General features: G+C 44.6%; 1 protein-coding gene across 1 annotated transcript in view; it reads right to left on the bottom strand.

Moving 5' to 3' along the window:
- The window catches only part of OSBPL5 (oxysterol binding protein like 5), a 133,939-nt gene extending 117,531 nt beyond the window's left edge, over positions 1-16,408 (bottom strand). The window contains exon 1 of the mRNA XM_059474387.1: positions 16,195-16,408. Within this exon, the coding sequence (XP_059330370.1) occupies positions 16,195-16,290 (96 nt within the window). The 5' untranslated portion in view covers positions 16,291-16,408. The remainder of the gene's footprint in view (positions 1-16,194) is intronic.
- Between the last annotated feature and the right edge of the window lie 2,347 nt (positions 16,409-18,755).

Genomic DNA, 18,755 nt, shown 5'->3' with positions numbered 1-18,755 from the left:
ACAAGATCGTGTCTGGTTAAATAAACAGAAGGCAGACAGAAAGGAAAATGACCTTGTTCTACACAATAGAGGGATTCATATGGGTGAACCAGATACCCCAAATTACCAGCTACTGGAACTGTATTGCAAATGTAGCTAAGCCTCCAACATATTGAGTCCTGACTCAATCCTGTTAGCAACATGAGAAAACAGACAAAATCATGTCAGTCACCTTTCTGAATCAGACCATTTTCCACCTGCTAAAAATGTAGCAGCATACTGAACAAAAGCTCCAGGTGGTATAAATCAGTTCAGCTCTGTTGACACCAGGGATGGCAAAGGATAATGCATCTTTGCAGTAGTTGTTCTGCAAAATCAAGTGCATGCAGTGGTTGATCTCCCCTGGCAGCCTGCATGCAAAAGCATGAATATGGACATACTCTGAGGCAAGTTTCACAAAGCCATTGTGTCAGACCCCTGAGTTGTGGAATAACTCATATAAGGGGGTCTTAACACTCCTCTGTCATTGTCCTTTTCTGGTCATCAAAAAGGGAAGACTACATGGATGACACAGTGGGAAAAGCTCTGCTTCAATTTTTCAAGAGATGTTTTCTTCCAAGGAGCTCTAATCCGCAAGACTGTAACTTTCACTCTTCAAACAGAGCTCAAGTTCCTGACCTTGGCACTCCATCACAGAGGACTTGTTTTCACTCACATGGATTAACTGCCACTGAACAACTCATCCAGGATAATTGGCACAACCACTCCTCTTCTTCAAAGCTACCACTTCCTCACCTATTTTGCCTTCCTCCTCCAAAGAGTACACAACACACAGTATTATAACATATAACAGTGACTTTAATTACCACCACACCAACTGGCCTGAGTGTTTTCCTGAATAAAGCCTGCCAATTACAGCCAGCAAAGGAAGGCACAGCACAGAGCTGGATAAAAAGCACCTTTGAGTGTCCTGCTCCAAGCACCAGGTGCAGTTTAAGCACATGGCTACAAACTCTGCTGCCCCTGGGAACAGAGCAACGTGGGAGGAGCACCTGGCTCACACAGCTACCTTGCTTCCATGTTACAAGTAAACATGCCAGTCCCGACATCTTCCTATGGACAAACCTACATCCAACGCTCTTATCTGCACATATCCACACAGCTCACATGCCAGTGGGAGGCCTATGACCCATCCATGGCATTATCTTGGAGTTGAGTCCAATTTGTCCTGCATACGAACAAACACCTTCCTCTGGCATTAATTGGAAGTGCAAAAGAGGATACTAAAGAGATATTGGCTCTGTTGTGTGCTTCAACTAGGGCTGCCATGATTTGACATTCTGTAATCAATTTCACAATATTCTTTTTTGTGTTAAACCTCAGGGGACTGCTTCAAAAAAGTGTTTGTTTGTCAGTAAAACCTGAAAAAAGTCCAACCTTTTCCTTGGAGAAAGAAAAGCTTGGATGTGTGTGTGGAACAGGAGCTAGAACTTTAAAAATTTAGCAGTAAAGAAGGCTTCTCAGCCCCCCTTCCTGACGTTCCTATTCTTAAACTGAGCTTCACAATTTCTAACATCCTTGAGATCTCCAAGACTGAAAAAAATTTCCTGAATCTTTAATATTATCGCCAACAAATGGATGAGCAAGGTACTTTTTGAGAAGCATTGTCACAGCTATTTTGACTATACTCACACACCAGAGCTTTAATTTTGAACACCTAGTCAATATGCAACTTATCTCTCCAGCCTTGAGTTGGTCTTTATCTCATTTAAATTTAGAAAAAGAAAGGTGGAAGAACAGCTAGCAGCCCCAAAATAGGGCACTATTTTGCCCACTCTCCCTTCAGCACTTTTTAAAGGGCTGCAGTTCAATGCCCCACCGAACTGCACATCCCTCCAACTGTGCACTCGTTCCGCTTCCCTTACATCCAGCAATCACAGAGCATCTCAGGATGTTCCTCAGTTTATGAAACACAGAGAAGTGGACCAGATTCCTCTCACATCAACTCAACTTGTGGGGGCCTGAATATATGTATTGTTATGGAGAGAGTCCCTGGTAAGATCTATGTATTAAATAAGTGGGTCCTTATGGAGAGAGTCCCTGTAAGATCTGTGTGGGTCCGAGTTGCTCCACACGAGCTACAGCTGCAAAGTCCTGAGTTGGGCAGCAGCTGTAGCTTGTGAAGGTAACTGGAATAAATAGGGGTGGGTCTAGAGCCCAGGAGGAGCCCCTGAGAAGACACATGAAGGACTGTGCTGCAGAGAAGAACAGCTTGGTACAGTATGGGACTTGAGAAATATGAATACAACAAGAACACAAGATCAACTAGTCCCTGGATTTCATATGTGGGACACAGTGGTCTTGCTCAAATAGATGTGCAGAAGAGCCCAATTATCCTGGTTTAGAGGGAATATCAAGTCACCCCCAGGAGAGCTAAGAACCCACACTCTTTCAAGGGATTTGCAGAGCACAGGAAACCTTCCTTGAGAAATCCCAGCCCAGATCAACTAAAATAAAAGCAGATGATAGAAAGGAGTTAAATGACACTATTGTAAAGCACCTTCTTAGTTTACAGCACACCTCTGAAGCAGGAAGCAACAATTAAACATCAGCCTTTGTAATTATAGCACAGGAGCCTGCCTCCACCCTCACAGCCAGCCGGAACTGCTCCCACTTCTGGGGGGCTCTTCAGCAGCCACGCTCATCCACAGTGATGCTGCAGCTCTCCATCCAGCTTAATGCTGCCCCACACCACCAGCTCTGGGACCTGTCTGAGCAGCTCCTTGCCGTGACTGGACAGGATAAGGACTTGGGGACACTGCTGCAAAGCCAAATCTAACAGCAGCAAAACAGGACAAGCATCTTGTTTCTCTTGAACCGAGGCAGCTGTGAGAGGAAGGCAAGAAGCTGGGGGGAACAAACATCAGTCATCACACAGTGAAATCTTTCCTGACTTCATCCACCAGAGGAAAAAAAACTAACAGGGCCTGTCCAGGGCCCACAGTCAATTAGATGCCAACCTGATTTATCTGCAGTGATTTCTGCTCCTGCGCCAGCTGTCCAGCTCTCTCCTGGGCAACTTGATTAGGAATTTTATACCCTGAATGGGCCATTTCAACCACAGTATATTACTAGTTTCTCACAAATGTTCCTCTCTGCTTGGGGGAGGAACACTCATCCATCAAATACCTTGGTGCCTTCTCTGCTTGCCACTTGCTGCAACTATTTGCTTTGGCACAGCAGATCCGTGGACAGCAAGCAGGCACACTGTTATTTTCCCCAGTGACAGCACTGAAAAAGGAAAGCATATAAATTATTGCAGTCTTGGGGGCTGCCTTCCAGCAAGGAATGGGATTTTTTTTTTTTTTGTGCGTGCCTCTAGTGCTATTTTTCTTTTAAAGATGCTGTGGAACTGCTCCCAGTTTGCTTGCTCCAGAACAGACAGTGCTGAATATATACCATTCTGGAGGGCTTAGCAAATATAACTTCAGGAAAGAAAACTTTTTAAGCACAAGGCACTTGTGGTCTGCATGCTCTGGGAGACTCAGGGAAGGTCCTCTGCTCTGTTTTTACATACATTTTGCATCATTTTACTCTTCTAGAGCAGCTGTTCTGTAGAATACCAGAAAACTCATGAACACCTAGTAAAGGGCGTGTCCTGCTTGTACCTACAAACATGGTAAGTCCCCAGCATTGCATCACACTGTCAGTCCATGAAAGCTGCAAGGCCCAGAGAAACTGGACTACAATGACAGCCCAAATGTATATGAAGAAAATGCCTTTATATATTCAAGCCATGAGTACAACCCATGGGCTTGATTTTCTACTTGTTCCCATCATCCACCTTTGCCCGTTCCCCAGTGCCCACCCACTACCAACATAACTTCAGTGGGATTTAGATCAGCACTTAACTGGATATATAGAATCAAAAAGACAAAAATCCATTTCAAGCCAAGGAAAGATTGGAAACAATCAATCAGTGTCTTGGAAAGTATTTAGATCACTTCTCCTGGGAAGGACTGCAGGAAACAAAGCAAAGCAACGTGTCTACCTGAGTGGGGTGCCTGAAGCTGCAGGAAGATAGCTGTGGAAATAAAGCAAAGGCTCTGGGCTGCTGTAAGACTAATTAAACCCTGATTTAACTGGGGCTGCAATTTTTAATCTAGATTTTGGAGAGTTGCTGAAGCATTTCTTAACATAATTTTATCCAGCAGCCCCTGAAATGTATTCAGTGTCAATTGGTATCTTTTTCCTGGGACAAACATCTACACTGGCAGCTTCTACCACTGACACAATACATCAACTCACATAAAGGAAAAAAATCACCATTAGCTAAAAATATCTGAATGAAAACAAAACAGTGTTTCAAATGCCATTGCATTACCCTGCCTTTCTTTCCTTGGCTCCCTCTTTGTTTTCTATGGCCATTGACATAGCCTCTGATAGCTGCAAAAAGCTGCCTGACTTCATATTAGTTTTTAAATAGCAGTGGGAGACATTTCCTTGAATTACATTTATGAGAAAACGCAACCTGATAAATTTCTCTTGTAAACAACCCTTCTGAAGTCTATGAAGAACTACTGAATATATCAAGAAAAGGCCCAGTAAATGAGCTGTGAAAGGAAACAGTGGCAGGCATGACGTATTTTTCCCCCCTCACTTTCCAGAAGCTGCTCATTAAGTCCAGTTTTAAGTGGGGTGGAGAAAAGCCACAGAAATTCCCAGGATAACACTGGTGCCTGATTAATGAAATGTCACATCAGTCCAACAGACTTGTAAGGAAGATGTGACTGTTGCATGCACACAGGCACTAACATTTCACTATGTGTTTGCCCCAGAGCATCCTGCCCACCTGCTCCCTTCCTGTTCCACTCAAACCTTCCCAAAATTAGGACCATTTCTTCAGTCTCGTTCCAAGTTTCCACCTTTATCTCCCAGCCTGCCAGAGCTGGTTAAACAAAGAATTTTGAGCAGAAATGACTGTATTCTGTGAGAGACACACTCCAGAGAGCAGGAGGATGAGCACACAAACCCAAACACAGCAGCACCGGATGCTTTCACAAGGGAAACCTGCTGCATCCTTTCTTACAGCAGAAATGAGCATAGAGAGGAAAGAATGACCTCCAGATGTAAGTCATCCTAGAAAAGTTACTTTAAAGGCAAAGCTGAAGATTTTGTACATTTTGTGCTAAACACAAATCTTCAGGGGCTTTCTGTGAAGTCTGCTTAGGTACCCTGCACACATCTGCTGGGTGAAAAGGAGCAGTGTGTCTTTTTGATACAAAGCAAGTACAGAAACACACTACATTATCCTGCACAACCTTTGAAAACATTTAAATACAAAAGACTAGAAGAGAAGGCATGAAGGCAATTCCCCATATTCCTTAGGAATGGCTAGAAGCTGGGAATGCTCCTTTGGCCCCCTCACAGCCAGCAGGTTGCTCCAGCTCCAGCGCATTTCAGCATTTTACAAGGCATCAGCCATGGCCAGGACCAACATATATAATGCTCTGTAAAAAAGTAAAACCCAACAAGCTGCCCAGGAGTGTTTGGCTGAAGTAATTCAAATGGCAAAACAGTTTTGTTTTTTTTTTAATAAATCTATTTCGAGTGGATTTGGCTTGTTTCCAACACCAATTAACAGCAATATTGAATTCCTGGGTAGATAAATATGCAGCTTCTGACTACTGGACTTTCATGTAATGACACTGTAAAAACCTAAAAAAACCTGATTCTATCTGCCAGAGACTACAAAAGCTGTATTCCCTCAACACAGACCTTTCTACAATCCCTTTTTTGAAAAGATTTACATTCAAATTAATTTTGAATTTGGCAGTAAGAACTGCAGCACACAATTCCTCTGTCCACCATAGCTATGTAATTGTTATAATTCAGCTTTTAGGCGTGCATTCTTAGGTATCTACAGAGATGCTTTTGGGAGGGGTAGCAGCAAATACCCTGCTGCAAGAGAAACAAGCCAACACTCCGAAAGACACTTTTGTTCATTTCCTGTAACAAAAATACACCAACTCTCCTGGTTCTTGTGCAAACTAACAAACTACCCTAACTGACAGCACTAACACTCACCAGCCTGCCCCCACAAACAGTAACCTCTTCCCTCTGAGCTCCCTCACATCCACCCAAGCTCCCCACCGTGGATGGTGGCCAAGCATCTCCAACTTGACTGCTGATGCTTATCCACTGCCCAGCCACTGCTGTTATACTTAAACCAGAGCCTTGCCTCACACAGAGTGATCTCTGTATCAGAAAGCACCACTTGGGGTAACAAAAAAAACCAGCACTGCAGCTGCTAGCTCAGGCATCTCAGGGACAAAAATCAATAGGGAAGTTTGTACGAAAAAAAAGAGAAAAATAAAAAAAAAAAAGAGGATACAATGTTTTGTTTAACTGCATTATTGTGTCTTGGACCTAACACAGCATTATTAACAGGTGACACGGAAAGCCATTTCTAAAAATTAGGAATATGTAACATTTTGTGAACCCTAGACCACAGAGATTTTGGCCTTTTAAATCAACTTAATGGCTCATTTTTCAAGTATCAACTTTGCATAATTTCTTTTTGCTATTGTATTTAACATCCAAGGGACACTTCTTTCTTCCATCTTCCCCACATCCTGCTTCAGGAAAGGACAAATCACTGGAATAGGGAGCAGCAACATCAAAAGAAAGCTGCTTTTTCATTTTTATGCATTTGTACCAGCTGGTAATTTATTGTTTACAAAGCTGGGGATGGCTGAAATGTTGTTCCAAGGAAACCATGCTCTGTTAATAATGAGAACAATCAAATGCCATGATTTGTAGGAAGCAACTTTTTTCCTCGACCTTTTTATTACTGGCAAAATGTCAGCAGATTATTGAAGTGCAGAGAGCACAATCTATGATAAATAACTTTGTGTTGCCACATACCAGACCAAAACACCCCCTCCTCCCTGTCCAGACACAAATCTTAGCTTTCCAAAACAGCTCTGATTTATAAAGAATTATAGATAACTAACAGAGTCTGAATGCCAAGTGCAATATCGTGGGTGAACAGGCCTTGCTCAGTTCCTGGAAGCATAAACAAGGGGGGAAGGAACAAAAAGAGCAGGAGCCAGAATGCAGCCTTACTTCTGTCTTCGACAGCTGCAAGATCACTGCTGACATAGCACATGCAATCTTCATCCTTACCTGAAATGCAGCAGCATGAAAAATTGGAAAGGACCCAGCAAAAAACCATAAGGCTGTCTCCAAGTCTTTAATCAACTGCAATGAGACTTAAGATGTTCAACCTACTTAACTAATCAAAGACATGTAAGGGATCACCAGATCATAGTTTGTAATCACTTAGAGGGAAAAGATGTCAAAGCAGGAAGAAAGAAGATAGAAAAATGCCAGATTACAGAGAAATCTTTTACTGTAAAGAAAACTACCATTTCTACCCATTTCTGAAGAGCACAAAAGAATCACCACCAAAAATTAAAATGCACTACCTGCCTAAGGAAAATGCTGCAATTCAACCAGAAATTACCAGATGTAAGAATCCCAGGTTAAAATCCTTGCAGATGCAAAGTCAAATGAGATCAACAGGACTGATACAGCTGGCTTTAACAACCAAGACGCAAAGAAAAGCTACATTGTCCAGACAGCGAACTCCAGCCTTCCGACTCGAGCCCACTTTCTCACCAGATAAGCACCTTAGGCTCTCCAGCAGTTGGCATGGTGATCTCCTTTCTCCAGCTGCCTGACCTGCACCTCGCTGTGCTGCAACCAAGCAGCAGAGCAGCCAGCTATGGGCAGCTCATGCTTCTTGTTAAACACTTCTGGCCCCAAAACACTGCATTTCTTCTCCGCTTAACTTTTCTAAGGTCCACTTCCAAATCAGCTTGAAGAAAATATTGTTTTACTGACTTCAGTAAAATAAACCTTTTTCTTATTTCCCACGCTGTTTCATTTCCTGGTACTCAAAGCTAAATGGCACAGATATTTACAGTACTGGGAGTCTCATCTGTAGCTCATCTAAGACAGCCTCACTGAGTCAACAGCTCACAGTGCAGTAGGACTGCCCGTTAAAAACACTACGGGATAATTCCAGGCTTCCTACAGGCACCATCTATGTGTACAGCTCAGCTCATTTTCTACACATTATTAAAAGCTGCTCTGCTTAACTCACCATTTAATTTTGATGTTAAATGAAAGCAAAAAGCATGAGAAAAGAATGGAGTGAATAAAAAAAGAAAGAAAAAAGATGCACCTGAAGACTTCCTAGTAGCCTTATCCACAGAGAAAACAGGCATACTCTGGCTGGAACTGGGCCAGCAGACAATGCCAAATAACCCCAAGAAGAGATCAGACCCTCTCCCTGCCCTCATAACAGAACCCCTTAGGCCAGCACAGGAAAATAAATAAAACCCAACCCCAAAACTTACTTTGTTATTTTTCCGGTGCAGACAGAGGCACAGAGGTGCAAGCAATCTCCTCACAGCTACAGGAGGCTTGTGATGGAAGCAGGAACTAACACTGATCTCCTGATTTCAAAGCCAAATACCCTAACCACAAAATTATCCTACTTGCATTGCCTCAACCTGTCTCATCCAGAAGAACCAAATTACTTGAGAAGAGAAAGAGGGAGAGAAGGGAAGAAAACAGAAGGTTTATCAGCAATATTTCTGGTCCATCTGGGAGTAAACATTGCTCACATTGGTCCCCCATAACTGCACTCCAATGAATCTGGAACAATGGTATGAAGTTCAGTGCTCAAAATACTCAGCTTTCTGAGAGTTCAAGCAAGGCTGACACAGACCTTCTCTTAGAGCAAGAAAAAGCCCCATATTGCTTAATGCTTTTTTATACAGGGGGCTGGAATGCTCAAGAGATTAAATAATTCACACGCTGCCTTTCCCTAGGGGTTCACATCTAGCCCAGATCTCAAGTGTCAAGTACAATCACACGCACTCTTGATAGACTTTGAGAGGTAAGAGCACAGCACGAGTGCAACTCCCAGGAGATAAACACTTGTATGGGACAAGTCCCTGTAGATAACTTGGCAGCAGTCCTAGCAGGACAGCAAGGGAAGCCAGTGCAGGAAACACTGCACAGAAGTGGTGTCTTGGACCCCAGGGTACAGAGGTGAATAAACGAGGGAACATGCTTTGGTTTTCCCTTTAAGAGCTTCAACTTCCAAGGACACAATGAAATCCTGCCCCAGATAAAGCACTTCTATCCACATGGAGAGGCAGGGTGTGCTTACAGCAGTTCCATGTTAAAAGTGGCATAAAAGATGCCATTCTCACTTGCATCAAATATGCCAAGACAGTGAGTTGGTGTGTTTTCACATGGCGTGCACAACTCTGCACACCTTGTGATTTGCTCAGGCTCTCAAACAAGGCCAATGGAGGGAAGCAACAGCACAAGGAGCCGCAGCTCTGGCACGGGAAGAGCAGCAGGGGCGGGTGCTGGTGGGTGGCAGAGAGCTGGGAGCGCCCACTCAGCCTGCCCGGGGACTTGAGATGTTGCAACTTGCTCCAAGCAGAAAAGAGCAGCAAACCACAGCTTTCTCTGCAGTGTGGGCAAAGCACAGAGGGAGCAGAGCCTCGGGGGAGCCATGCTACACTGCAGTGCCTTCAGAGCTGCAATGGCATTTGCTGCGTGTGCCCCTGCCTGTGTAGCTCCAGGCTTGGCTGGAGGGTGCAATCTGGATCTTCACTCTATTTCCACAGCCATTTTCACTTGGAGTGCCTGCTGATTCCTTTAATAAACTGCTGCATCCCTGAGGTACAAGGGCAGAAAACTCTTCTAGCAAAACCTGGGAGTCAGCAATAGAGAGGGGAAAATTAATTATTAAGGACCACATTGGGGCAGGTTTTCTTTCTTTCTGTCTCAAGCAAAACTTAAATCACTTCTTCCTTCCCCCATTGTGGCTATGGTAATAACACACAACTATTCATTATCCTCATCTTAACTAGAAAAGCCTCTTTCAATTTAGCACTTAATATAATTACAGTAAATTAAACAGTGTCTAGAAAAAATCCTACCTTTTCACAGCTATTACCGTACCTCTGTGAAACTCTATCAGTTAAAAGTGAAGATAGCTATTAAACAATAAGGGTTTGTAGCTATTCAGTGAGCAGAAAAGTGAGATGTTCAGTGGAAAATTGTTCAAAATCTATTTCTAAATTCAATACCACATCTCCAAGGAAAAATGGGAGAATCTCATTAATGGTGTTGCAATGTCCCTCTCGCATTGAAGAGACAGTACTTGAGCACCAATTCTCCGTTCACTTTCCTTCCCTTCAACAGCTTCCTTTTTTAATATGAGGGGGAAAAAGTCTGGCTTTTATAAAATCACAAGGTAAATTATTGCCTTTGTGTGCTTTCAGCAAAAGCTCTCTCTGGCTAGTGATACATCATTAATGTGATTTCTCCAAGAAACATACAGGATAAAAAGCACTTGGCTGCCATGAAGTCAATGGGAAAACACACAGACTTTGAGAGGGTCATGATAAACAAAAAATAAAAGCCATAAATTTCCACACTGGTACTCTAAAAAAAATTATTAAAAAAAAAAAAAAAAAAAAAGACAAAGCATCTCTACAACAGGTACTCAAGAGAGGCATTTGGTAAATGGTCATTCTGTGTTCTAAATAAATCAAATGCTGGTAATACTTGGAGTGATATTAGAAGCCTTATTTTTAACACAACATAAGCTTACCAGCCATCAGGAATAAAATATTAAGTAGGAAATAGCTTTAATATATTGTTTTTCAACAACTGGGAGAACATTAGTAATAATTAGAAGCCAGCACTGGAAGTACTCTTTGCTAACTGTGCATCTTGTGGATAACAGCAAGCCTTATGTTAACACAATGATGTCAGCTGACAACAGCTTTATAGCAGAGAAAAGCATATTGTGCATTTCTGGGAAAAAGAACCTTTAGTGTTGTGGGGATTATTATGGTTAAATTGCTTCTGAGTCACAGTTGGTTATTGCTTAATGTTTCTCACTTGGTCCCTACCTACCTCTTATTTCCTCATGGGCATGCACCTGTCCAAAGAGAATAAAACTGCCACTGTTGTACCCACTGTCTTAGCTCTTTTAGACAAGTTATTCAGTATCTTGCTTACACAATGAGACTGGTTTTATTTATATTACATAAAAGCCCAGCAAAATCCAAGACAATACTGCTCTAAATATTGTGTGAATTTCCAATAAGAGACCTTGATGCCAAACAACACAATCCAGGCAGAGAGAGGAGAGGATGAAAAAAACCATGGAAAGCTGATATTGACACACCCTGGCCATGTATCTTCTCAAGGAACTGAGAAATGAGAGACCCTGCACTACACTTCTCAGACATACTCATGGCTAGAGATCCTCCCAGCTCCTCAGCACACCTCACCCTCTTGGAAAAGAAAGCTTTCAGCACCTACCCTGAGGGATTCCACAAGCCAGAACTTGAACACCAAACACTTGGGAAAAACTAGGTTAGAAGCCTGACAGTCTAGGCTTGGTTTAAGCAGCCTCCAGCCTTGTCCACAAGTGGAGCTCCCCAAGTCTACTGCAATGCATAGGTGTAGGAATAAATGAGTGCAGGTATTAATAAATGACTGCAGCTGTGCCAAGGTGCCTCCCGTGACCTGGAGCCCAGAAAGAAATTCAGGCAGTAACAGCAGTTTGATTACAGGCAACAAAGCCTGGGTGGTTCATTGGTCAGAAAAACAAACAAAAAAACCCTCAAAAAAACAAACCAACAAAAAACCAAAACAACCAAGCCAAATATAAAAAAAAAAAAGAGCCTTGTTTGCATCCACTGAACCTGAATTAAAAAAAAAAAAAAACCTTACACATGGTTATATACATTCTATCTCCTCTTGAATGAGAGGGGTTACAAAGGCAGAGTAGGACAAAGAGGCTGGGGCAAATGACAGATGTCAAAATGGAAAGAAAATCTACTATGAACGAAACTGAAAAATGCAAACACTGCGTATTTCATATCTAACACACCTGTGTCCTGCTCTAGATTACAACAACAGAGCTCCATGGATGGCAGTTTAAATTACTGCCTTGCCCACTAATGCTACAATTTGTACTGTGCATTCAGTGCCCACTAAAAGCCTTCATAGTCCAAGTAAGGATTTACAAATTTACAAAGAAAAAAAAAATACTGTTGAGACCTGAACAGTCTGACCCACACACACAAAAAAAATGAAATTATCTGCAAATCCAGATTACTTTCCTTAGTAAGGTAAGGTAAAAAAAAATAACTCTCCATCAGCAACTGTCAGGCTTGCAGCAGTGCACAAGGCTCTTTTTCAAGGCAAGACAGAAAGAGAAGACATAAAGATTCATCTTATAAAATGGAAATCTCATTTATTTGCATCCATGCCAGGAGCCTGCCAGAATAACCACTCTGACAGAGCATTAATTCCAGTGGCAATTTCACATTCACATTTCAGGGATTTTACAGATGAGCCAGCAACAGCTGCCCAAATGAACTGTGCAATCTTTGATAAAGTGTATAAAAGCCCTGGTCACCTCCTACTTCTACATAAAAATGATTCTCTCCTGATGCTGAAGTGATAGCAACAAGAGAAAGAGCAAAAATATCAAAACAATAACACAAATTTAAATTGTTTTTTTCTGCAAAGATTATTCACAATGACCAACAGTTACCCACACATGCAATGGAGCAGAATTCCCTTCCTCTCCTCACTGGGACATGGCAATTTACTGCTGTGAGGAGAGAATTCCCCATCATTTTAACCTGAGAAAAGAGCAAATCAATTCAAAAATGCAGCGCTAGCATAGCCTTTCCACTCTCAACTGGCATCAAACAACACAGGTAAGAAAAGGCAAGCTGCCTCTGCAGCACTGAAGGTGGGATGGAACAATGACACTACGACAGTTGTCTGCAACAAAATGCATTGGCATGAAAATTAAAGTACCTTTCACAGCAATCTCATGATTTTGCTGAGAGAAAACTGGAGAGCTATCAGAAAACTGCTTTTGTGCCTGAAGTGCTGGGATGCAGAAGGACCAAGCCCACATTTAAGCTTTGCACTCGACACAGAACGAGACATTTCATCCCTCAATGCCTCTCTGCCACATCTGATAGATCAGCAGCAAGTCTGCTTTTATCTTGGTTTCTGCTGATCGATTTAGACAGCACACCCTTCAGGACTCTACCACAGCAGCATTCCAGTTTGAGAATACACACAAAATAGCTATTACATTATTCCTTGGGGGTACAATTTCACATTGATTGATTCACTGACAGATTAGATAGGATGAAGCAGGCAAGCCTCTTGTTGAGTTTCGCCCTCCCCCCCACAAGGAGAGCTGCACACATCCCAGTTTATTAAGGATTTCTCTTTTGCCTTTAGCTGGTTAATTTTTCACTGATGCTATAATCATGCGAACGGTAACCGGGTTGCCAAAACACTCAAACGCATGCAGCCCTGCAGTCAATTCCCAGTAAGTTGAAGCTTGGCATGGAGTTTAACAAAACACATAGTAAAACTACTATCAAGAAAACTGCCAACACAGTAAAGTTATTGATATTGGAACTGAGCACAGGCCTCAGTGGCACACTGCAAAGGAAAGCCCAGGTATACAGCTGGCTGTTTATTAAACAAAGAGGAGAACTGAGCCTTTTCAATTCAGACTTTGATTTATATACCTATAAATCCTTCAATGTGAAAGGAGCATAAAGGAAAAAATGGCATAATTTCAACTAAAGACACTACAGAAAACTGAGACTAAAGAACAAGGGATATGTCCATGGTTTTTATGCAGCTTGAAAGAAATTAAAAAACACTACCACACAAGCAGCTGGACTATTCTAACCTTCTAACCCTAATCCCCCTTTTACATCACTCTCCTTCTGTGATGGGCAGAAATCATTTACAGGTAACTCTTACTAGCCTGCTGTTAGCTGCTTCCAATTTTGCAGAATGTTCCCCTTTAGTCCCTTGATCTTTTTGTGTTCCACAGATGCATATACAGTACTTAGACCTGATGCAAGCACAACACTCCCACGCCTTGAGCAGAGAAAGAGTATTCCAATAATTAAGAAATGTGAAAACCTGGGCAGGTTGTACATCTCCTTAGTCCTCCACAGAGACTCAGCAGCTACTTATCAAAAGGGTGTTTTTCAGGATGGTTGTCTCCTTCCCCCTTCATTGCATGACCAGAAAGAGCCACAGTGGTGGGGAGGAGCTGAGGTGAAGGCAGAACCTGTGATTTAGACACAGCCCTGTACAATTAAATGCACCAAAACCACAGAGCTCCAAAATGAGGGCTGAGGAGCACCAGGGAGGAGTTTGCTCAGTCTCAAGATGCTTGATGCTCTAAAGCACATCATAAACACCAGCAGTGACAGTCAGCAGCCTGCATGAGGAGTGAGCAAGCCCAGACCCACACTGAGACACGCTGGCAGAGCAGGTCACTTTCATTCCTGCCAAAACCGATGTGTATTTGGCATGTGGATTGTTCCCGTTCCCTGAGCTGCTTCTTGTGTTTCCTTTACCTCAGTAACCACAGCAGGCATGCACAAACACCTACAACGTGCTGCCAGAGACATCTCATGTTGAGGACTGGAGGCGTGAGGAGCAGCATTTCTGGCTGAGAAAACACTGTGCTGTTAATGCTCCAAAGGCAGGGAGGTCAGGAGAAAAAACACTAAATGCAGCTTTTCCCCCAAATAAAACAGGAGATCAAATAGCACAAATCTCTGCAGTTGCAGAGGGAGGTCTGTGCTCTGCAGCTCAGAAGCAGCAGGGCCCTGCTGACACACTTCAGGGCAGTTTCATTTTTACCTCTTCAGCCCCAGATCCAGCACTAAAAGACCTTCAGCAGTGGCAACGCTGACAATCTCACAATTACCTCCAGCAGATAACAGCTCCCTTGGACATGGAATGAGTCTAACCCAATTCAGATTAGCTTAACTGAAATGTTTATGATTTATGAACATAGTAAGAATTAGTCGAGTCTCAGTTTTGCTCTGAGCACGGCACACTGATTTCAAACACTGCATATTACAGATTATAGGAATGGCCTATCCCTAGAGATACCTGATTCCAAACCACAACACTGTATCAGACACAGACCCATTTTCCTCCTGCTGTAGCCAAGAAAGCACCTTGAGAAATATCTAATCCAGTAATGGAAACTGAACCACCTGTACTCTACAAGCCTCCCTCCCACTCACCTGATGAATCAGTGTTGCAATAAAGCACATGAAAATTAAATTAAGCACCATGAAAAGATTAGAGCAGTGAATCCACCTTTCAGTTACTTTCATGCATCACCATGATTAAATCATTCCTTAGGTTCACATTGTCTTCTTCAAACCAAAACAGGCGGTGGGTAGGACTATGGCCTGTATTTTCTCCTTGAATCAGAGAGCTGCTGTCTGTGCCTCCATCAACAGTACCCCAAAGTAACCCCTGGAGCTGAATCTGAGTCCCTTGCAGCCCCCAGGTCCCTTTGGCCTAGCTCTGTCCCCCTCCTTGCCCTGCTGGGGTGGGGATGCTCCCAGGGTCACTACCGTCTTACTGGGAACTGCCCAGCTCAGAGCACCCATTCTCCTCTTTGGGGAAGAGAACTTACCACACACAGAGCCTGGCTCGAGGCGTCTGTGTCTCCCTCCCCACTCACACCTTTTTGGAAACTTGCTGCCAAGGAGGAAAGGCGGCAGCTGGGGACACATCCAGTGCAACGGCTGTTCTCTGCTGTACAGACACTGCTGAATACTGTTGCTATCTCCTACAACAGTGCAAAGAGGGGGAAGGAATATTTTGACAACAAAGATACTGCTGCACCTGGATGAAGCTAGGAGGTTGCTACACAGTTTAAAGAACTTTCCCCCTCACTTATGTTAAACAATTGTTTCACACTACAATGCTCTAGGTTTGCATAGCACTTTAAAAATATGATTTCTGATCCAACAGTCAAGTCACATGTGCTTATGTGTTTATTTCTCTAGGAATGCTGCCTTGCTTCACTTAGTGCAAGTTACAAGCATTTCCAAAGTCAGGTTTCCAAAATCTGGTTTTCAGATAGCAATACTTATGGTCTCCACTACGGTATCTGTACAAGCACCTATAGGAAAGGTAATTACTATTGTCAATTAAACGTAGCCAATTAGTAACAGTGCAGTCTCCTTACTAGTTCCTCACCATGCTGGAAGAAGTACATTAAAAATGCGTTCCACCTACCAGATATGCCCACATGTCTAAAGAAATCAGGTCTCCTTGACAGCACGCCATCCCACACGCCACACCGGCCGCTTGCTGGCCCCCCAGCCCTGCCATGCCGAGAAGTCGGGGGGCAAGGGGATCCACCCCACAGCTCCCGTCGCCAAACCCCAAAAAAGGCACACGTAGAAACGGCGACGCACAACCTGGGCACAAAGCACGGGCACAGGCGGCAGGGTACCCTCCCGGCGCTCAGACCCTCGCTGAAATCACGCCGCCCGCAAGCCGACTCCAGGGTACCACGTTATACTTAAAAACAGGCAGCCTGGCAGCGCGGGGGACAGGAAGAACAGCTAGCATGGGAGGCGGGGGATGGATTTATTGGAATAATTTAGGGCGGGGAGGGGGGGGGGGGGCGGTATTTGCTTTTATAGGGTATTTTGGGCAGGATGGCTTCGGGGATTCGGGGGAGGACGTGGCTTTTAGGGGGAGGCGAGGATGTCCGGCGCGTCTTACCTGGCTGGGGCGGCCGAGCCCCCGCGCGGTGCCGCGCTCAGCACGCCGCGCCCCGCCGCCGCCGCATCGCCGGGACACGCGTGGGACGGGAGCGGGGACACGCGTGGGCCCTGCCGAGCCGCTCCCCCGGCGGCACGGAAAGCGCGCAGCGCCGGGCCGCGGCCGGACAGCTGCTCGGGGGAGGCGGCGGCAGGAAATACCAAAAGACTGATCCAACCACGCTAGGGAGAGAGGGAGGGAAGAGAAGGGGGGGAATGGAGAAGAAAAATAGAGGGAGGAAAAAATAAAAACGGAGGAGAGGGGAGGAAAAAAAGAAAGGGAGAAGGAAACGTGCAAAATCCGGGCGGGATCGGCGCGGAGCGGGCGCGGTGCTCGGCTCCCCGCGGGAGCGCCCCCGGGGAGCGCCTCGGCCTCTCCCGGCCGGAGCTCGGCTCCCTTCGGTTTGTTATTCCCCCCCGCACTCCCCGCAGTTTGTGTCTTTCTTCTCCTCGGCACAGGGAGAGCCCGAAGCCGAGGCAGAGTAAATAAAACAAAACCAACCCTTTAAACAAGAATCAGGCGGACCCCCCGGCCAGCAAGCAGCGAGCCCTCCCTGGGGTTCACTGACGCCACGCGCAAGATAATGGAGAAAAGCCAACCTGGAGGAATCACCGCGCTGAAGCCCTGCAGCTGCAGGAGCACTTTGTCTCAGCATCCAGCCGCACGCCTCCGCCGACGCCGTGCCTCAAAGGCGCCCATGCAATATGCAGCCCTGACACGCAGCTGGGCACGCTCCCAGCTTCGCCTGTGCATCCAGAGCGAAAAATCAATCCCATGGCAAGCACGGACCCCTAAGCTCCTCCAGACGAGGAGGACAGTCCAATCATCGCATCCCTGGTCTCAGCCTGCCTGCCCTTCGGGGGAGGCATGACTTTATAGGCAGCAGAGTATCTGGTGAAGCATCACGGCAGAAAACGACCCAGCCACACGCATTTAACTGATGCTGCCTCTCTCCTCCACTCTGCGGGTCCCACGGTTCAGCACTGGACCGAGAATAGGAAGCCAAACAGGACTTCACACCTCTATCATCTCCATGGGAAGAGATGTAGCAAAGTTAAAAGGCACCCAAACTTTCTGAAACCAAAAATCACATGAGGGAATAATGTGACCAACATGAGTCTGACTTGCATCACTAAAGTCTGAATCACCCATGTAGAGCTGAAGCTTTGGTGCAAAATACAGCTTGAAGCTCAGACTCATGCTTCTGAAACCAGAAGCATTAAATCATGTGCTTGAAATGCTTTACTACCCCACCCTTCACAGAAAAGCCAGATCTTTTTCTCTTTAGTGTGTGCAAGACAAAGATCAATAGCTCTGATGTTCCTCATACTACACATAAAGCCAGCTTCCAGCACTAAAAAAAAGCAACTCATTACTTGAAAAAGTTTCCCAGATCTTAATGAAAAATCCTGAATTCATCCCAAGATGCAATCTCAGCTTGGACCAGGGCACAGTTTCTCTGATTTACTGCCTCCAGTCAACTCCAGCCCAGGCAGGGACTACAAGGCTTCACCCTGCATCACTGATATCCACATACCTAATGCCAGTAGAGGTAGCTGATTTTCTCCTGGTGAGCTCAATGGGACATAGAGCAGAATGTACTGTACCTAGCTAGGAGTAGATCGTGGTGCTGGAAGGAGAAGTCACCATCCATTTTTTCTCTTCCCTGGAAAGAAGCACTATAAACACAGTTTAAGCTGTCCCTGCTATTCACACAGCCCTTCTCTACCCATTAAATAAGCCCCTGAATCACTTGCATAGAGCAGGTGATTCTAAGTTCACCTGTATTTGTTGTGATTTCTGCCATCATCTGCAAGGTGTGGAGAGTTGTCATGATTCCAGCTGCCTTCAAGTTGGCCGGGATTTTCTCTTAATCCTTACCAAAATTTAATCCTGAGGGCAAGCCTGTACCGTGCAATGGGGCAGGGCACTGCATGGGGATGCCAAGGCCTCTCATCACCCTGGCTCAGGGCACTGCCAGGTTGAGCCATCCTCTCAGAGCATGAAACAGCTCACCCTGCCTCATG

Source organism: Ammospiza nelsoni, chromosome 6, assembly GCF_027579445.1.
Source record: "Ammospiza nelsoni isolate bAmmNel1 chromosome 6, bAmmNel1.pri, whole genome shotgun sequence".
Classification (NCBI taxonomy): domain Eukaryota; kingdom Metazoa; phylum Chordata; class Aves; order Passeriformes; family Passerellidae; genus Ammospiza; species Ammospiza nelsoni.
The sequence above is the reverse complement of the archived record's forward strand: the minus strand, read 5'-3'. Positions and strand labels throughout refer to the sequence as shown.